This window comes from Harmonia axyridis, chromosome 6 (assembly GCF_914767665.1).
Source record: "Harmonia axyridis chromosome 6, icHarAxyr1.1, whole genome shotgun sequence".
NCBI lineage: Eukaryota > Metazoa > Arthropoda > Insecta > Coleoptera > Coccinellidae > Harmonia > Harmonia axyridis.
The window spans coordinates 6,310,406-6,316,543 of NC_059506.1; the positions used below are offsets into that span (position 1 = coordinate 6,310,406).

The 6,138-nt window shown below is 32.7% G+C and overlaps 1 protein-coding gene across 1 annotated transcript; it reads left to right on the forward strand.

Moving 5' to 3' along the window:
• The first annotated feature begins 110 nt into the window (after window positions 1–110).
• LOC123682672 (TATA element modulatory factor-like) lies at window positions 111–4,675 on the forward strand. Its single transcript, XM_045621426.1, has 2 exons — window positions 111–803; window positions 1,666–4,675. Exons 1-2 carry the CDS (start codon window positions 269–271, stop codon window positions 4,512–4,514), a joined length of 3,384 nt encoding a protein of 1,127 aa, XP_045477382.1. The 5' UTR covers window positions 111–268; the 3' UTR covers window positions 4,515–4,675.
• Window positions 4,676–6,138: the final 1,463 nt, after the last annotated feature.

Below are 6,138 nucleotides of genomic sequence, written 5' to 3' on the forward strand. Positions count from 1 at the left end.
AATTAGAAAAATGGTATCAGAATATCTAAATCAAAGAGAGAATTTGTGGAACTCAGAATTCTTTGACGTCCCTGTCATATATATAGGTTATTTGTTGACGATTAATTTTGACAGCTCTACATCTGATAATACTTCAAAACGTCAACAAAACAAAATTGCAAAGAATGGAAAATGAACTCAAAGTTTATCAAAAATATGGTGTCATAACTTATGAATGTTATACATGTTAAATGTAAAAAATAAATAGCATTCATGAAAATAAACTAAAATGAGTTGGTTTGATGCAGCAGGTCTAGCAAATATTGCCAAATCAGCTTTGAAAGAAGCACAACGTACCATTGACAAAGCTCTAGATATTAAAGATGATGGTTTGAATGATAATAATATACCACTCGACATTAATAATGATGATATCATTGGAACTTGGGCTGTGTCCCAACCTACTAAAACAGAAATAAAGAAAGAAAATGCAGATATTCAAAATAGTATATGGGGATCTTTCACTGGATCATTTTTTGATCATGCTAAAGAATACAACAAGAGTGTATCTCTTGATGGATTGGATGATTCAACTGACATAAATTCACAACATTTTAGTCAGAGTAAACTTGTTGTGGATAGTATGAATGAGTTTGACAATAATGAAATAGGCAAGAACGAAGAATTTTCAGTAAGAGCTGATCAGTCTAGTTCTATGAATAAAGAAATACCTAATGAATTTGTTATTGAAGAACGTGAGGGGGTAACTCCAACAGCTAATAACATATCTGATGGAGCTCCAAAAGGAGGGTCAGAAATCAAAGGTAAATTAATATATGTATTTTAGAAAAGGCATGTCAAATAGAAAACTTGTATCACTACTTACCCATGATTTCTTGTGGTTAACCTAAATGTCTTCCAATCAGATGTACCTATTTGACTTCAGTTGATTTTCGTTTAAACATTAGAAAATTTTATTTATCTCTCAATATGAACAAAAGTATTTGAAAAAGTTTAGTAATTTCTTCAACATATGTAAATTTGTATTCAGTTCAGGTATTAGGATTTCATCTTGATATAGATCTAAATACTGCATCAGTGCATTCTGTAATGTTCATCAATACAATAAATTAATGTAGCTAGTCTCAGTTTTGGCATAATATGTTGTGTAAGGTAACCACATACTATTGGCTTTCAAACAGTGGATAGTTTGATCGGTCTTTTAAATACTATAAGATATTAAACATTTGTTCATTTTGAAGTTTAAGGTGTTTCCAAAAACCAAATTGAGATATCTCAAAAAAGTTATGTTTTAAGCTTATAAAACTTTTAATATACTTGGGTTTATTCATCTCATGCAATCATAAAATTCAATCAAAAGAAGATGTTTCATTAGAAAAAACATATGTTTGGTCATTTACATTTTTTCCGTAGACTCTGTGGATTTCAAAACAATGTAGCTCTAATGGAGCCAATGATACTGTATCTAAAAAAATTTGAAAACATAACCGTAATAGAGCGTCGAGTCAATGGTGGAATACCTTGTATATTTGCCACATATACAGAGGGCAAATTTAATATTTATATTCAACACTTGTTGTTAGTTATGTTTAGTTGTGCTAAACAGCAAATATAAAATAATATTCACCTTATCTTTTCATGTATTTAAAAGCTATTTTCTTACAGATGCTGCTGAATCAATTGAAAATGGCGAAGAACCTAACTCGCAAGAAAATTATTCAGTTCATAATATTGTATCCAAGGATTATGTAGAAATCAATAAGAAGAATGAAATTACAGGAGAAATAATATGTATTGAGCCAGATATTGGGTATAAAGAATTTAATGATGAAAAGGAAACTGATGAAATGCAAATCAAAAACGATGAAATTTTATCTTTTGCCTGTCCCCCAGAAAATATTCCCCTACCTGAAGCTATTACTGTACCTCCTGGCAGAAAACCAAATCAGCTTCTTATCACCGATACTATACTTATTAGCACCCAACCTCAAAGTTCTCAGCAAGAAATTCCGGAAATATTGAGAAACACAAATGTAATAGATATACCTGTGGAAGATGACTCCTTTCAGAGCAGTTCCGAAAATACTTTGGATCTATCAACTGATGAAGGTTCACATTCAGATGTAACAGTTAAAGCATCAGAGAACAATGAAGATTGTGATAGTGAAAATGACACATTTTTCGTAGACTCTAAAATATCTGATTCAACTTCTGATAAGAACTCTGTTTCTGGAAATGGATTTGTACAAAGTGACTCCAATTCCCTCACCTATGATGGCATCTCCTCTGAAAATCTTTCCATAATACAGTTGGAAATGCCTCCCAGAGATTATTCACCATTTAGTTCTGATAAATCGGACCTAGTGAAAATAGGTTCTGATCATACCTCTGGTCATACTTCTGGAGATGAGCTTGAAACAACTACATCATCTGATATAGAAATCATTTCCAGTCCTAATGGGGATTCAAGCAGCACACAGAGCCACCATAGCCCGCTCAATAAATTAGAAACGAAAATAGTTAAAGAAGGTTCAGAAGTTGTTATAGAAGGTGAAGTGAATAAGAAAAAAATTAAAAGCCACAATAGAGAATTGTCAGAAGCTTCTAGCATCAGTGATGATCCACATTCCCTAGACGTAGATAAATTGCTTAAGAAGATTACAGAAATGACAGAAATTTTGGAATCAAGAGAAATAAAGATAGTTGAAATTAATCGAAAGAATCTGGAGTTACAAGAGGTGAATATGGAACTAAAAACGCATTTGAATTCTGCTGTTTCTAAACAATTAGAATGCCAAGATTTGACACAAGTAACTGAAGAGTACGCTCAAAGAATGTCTGTGTTAGAAAAAAAATTTCAGCAAGCAATACGAGAAAAAGATAGTTTGAGAAAAGAACTTGAACAAGCCAAACAAGAATCATCAATGAGATTAAGTAAAGGTGATTTTGAAATGATAGTAAATGAGAAAGACGAAATGATAAAACAACTAAGAGAAGAAGGAGAAAAGTTATCTAAACAACAGTTACATCATTCGAATATAATAAAAAAACTAAGGATGAAAGAGAAAGAAAATGAGACCACAATCAAACAACTCAAAGAAAGGGTGGAAGATTTCACATCTGAAACGGACAGATTGAAACGAACAGTGAATGCGAAGGAAGAAGTTGAGAGAACACAAATTGAAGCAGTCAATAATTTAACATCGAAAAACAAGAAATTAGAAAATGAATTGGCAAAAGTGCAAAGTGAACTGGATGATCAGGTTCAAAAATATGAAACATTGAAAAAGTCTTTGGAGGTGGCAAGAAAGGAATTGAATGACAAAAATCGAATAACCAATCAATTATCAGCAAAGGAACAGATGTTAGAAGTTCTTGAAAATGAAAAAAAAGTGGCTGAATCACAGAGTCAGGATGTTATAAATCAGCTGCAATATTTGAGGATGAAATTGCATGAATGTGAAAGTCAATATTTAGAAAAAGAACAACAGTTCCGAATGGAAAATAACGAATTACTTATTAGACTTGAGAATGCAGAAAGCCGAAATGAAGAATTATCTCAATCAGTGTTAGAAGTGAGTAAACCTTTACTTAGACAAATAGAAGCTTTACAAGCAAATCAAACAGTGAAATTAGCAGCTTTTGAAAAAACTGAGTTGGAATTCACCTCAAAAATAAATGAACTTCAATTCCGTCTATCTTCAGCTTCAAACAATGAAAAAAGTTCAAAAGAAGAATGTTTGAAGCTGAATTCGAAGTTGTCCAGCTTGGAAGGAGAATTCAGTGGTATTAAACATGAAAAAGAACTCTTGGAAATTCAATTCAATCAACTGAAAACTGAAAAAATGATATTAGAGCAAAAATTGAAAAGTAAAATTGACAATTTGAAATCTGAAGTAAAAATTAGAAACGATAAGATTGAGTCACTAAACAAAGAAATCGCAATATTAAAAACTTCTAACAAGAAATCTGTTGAAGATGTAGATCATAAAGATTCATCTCAACTATCGAATACAAAGCAGGATATTGATTATAACATGGATGATACTAATTCTAATCCAAGAAGTAATTCTCCAACATTGAGTGTTGGAAAAGCTTCAGTAGCAGATTCCATGGTTAGTTCAGTATGGTCCCAACTTGAATCATTCGATATGGGTCATGTTCCTCGTTTTTCCAATATGTTTGAAATGCAAATGCTACAAACCAATCTTCAGCAAAAGGAAGGAGAGCTGCAACAGCTTCAATGGGAAATGAACAGAAGGGAACAAGAAAGGAATTTGATGAATGCTGATCTTATGTCTTTGACAAGCAAGGTGGACGATTTAACAAAAGATTTAGTAGAATATGAATCTTTGAAAGCTAAATTTGAGGAGCTTCAAGAGCAGTACGATCTACTATGTCAGATGTATGGTGAAAAAGTGGATGAAGTTGAGGAATTAAAATTGGATCTTTTAGAAGCTAAAGAAGCTTATAAGAGTCAGCTAGATGAGCTGCTTAAAGTAAATAGCTCATAGCTTTAATTTTTCTCTGATAATTGTGATAGCTTAATAGCATAGTGGTTATGTATAATATACAATGTTATATATTTGGACTGATTATGGTATACATTGTGAGAGTTCATATAAGTATTTAATTTCAGTTGTTTCAAACAATATATTATATATTTTGTGTTCTATAAGATTCTTTCTTAAACCAATGATGACGCCATTTTTGGAGAAGAATCAGTGTTTAAATATATGGAAACTTCCAATTATCAATCGTTAACTTGAGGTTGATTATTTGAAACTGAAAATAGAATTTTCATATTTCATGTATCTCTAGATACGATGTATCCTTAGATACATTTCAAAAAGATTTATTGCCCTTTTTTAAGAGCCTTTCAAAACATATTGATTGACCTTTTAATAAGTGCTTCATGACTTATTCGAGATTGAATTAAAACAATTCTGATAGGAGTTCTTTAAAAACTGTTTGTATTGGGTTTCCCATATTATTTTATCCTCTTTCAAAATTCATTTTTTCGGCAACCGTCCAGGAAGTGCTCACTTTCCGGACGCTTTTTCTCTGAGAAAGTAACATTTCCCGGCCTAGTCCGGAAAGTACGTACTTCCCGGACTAAGCCGGAAAAGAATCATAGAATCCATAGCAACCGAGATAACGGCTGACAGTTCATATGAAATTAGTTGTCAAAAATTTGCATGTTTTTTTATAGCAATCGCAATAAAATATGGAAAGCAGCAGCGATAGTGTTATTTTACATGGTTGCCGAAAAAATATTGTACGCAACACGCCCGAAAATGGTTTTTTTGGACTCACAGACTTCCAGGACTCGCTTACGCTCGTCCTGGAATTTTGTCTATTCGTCCAAAAAAACCCTAGTTTCCGGACTTGTTACGTAAATTACTATTTTGTTCACGCGAATACATTTCTTTTTAGAATGAACAGTATTACTCTGCATAAGGCTCTCATGAAAAGCTCAGTGGAAATAAAACTACGAGGGTATGATAGCTGACATCAGAGACGGAGATTTGCAGAGGAACGGTATGACGTTTGTTTTCTCTCTGATTGAACTTTTAATGTTTGTGGAAAAGAGGACGAGAAAACGTTGTTTGTCGTTCTTCCTTTCATTTTCGGCATTCTTTGTACATTTCTTATTGACATTTTAATATAAAATCCTAGGATACCAAGTTTCCAGGACTGCATATGTTACTATGGAGCGTAGAGATAAGGAGAATAATCTTATATCTTGGTGACGCTAGTGTAGCTAGAGGGTGAATTTTATAAGAAACGTCAAAAAGTTCTGATAGAGATAAAGAAAGAAGTAAACAAGGATAGAAGTGTGTTTGCCTTCTTGGGTTGATTACACTTTGGCAATACTAGCGCCATTATGGACCCTTTTTATCCTCTTACTCTTGACACTTTCTCAATACTTCTACTATCAGAGATTATTTTTCTCATCACTTCCCTCAATACCCTCCATATGTCACGCTAGATGATACATACAAAATAAATTTCATCAATGTAGAGGATGGGTAAAGATATGAGATATGATGTGTGGCGTCCAATTCCAATTCGATCCAATCTGAACATATACAGGGTCCTGCAATAATGCGTTAGGCTTCAATAGCTGCCAAACCA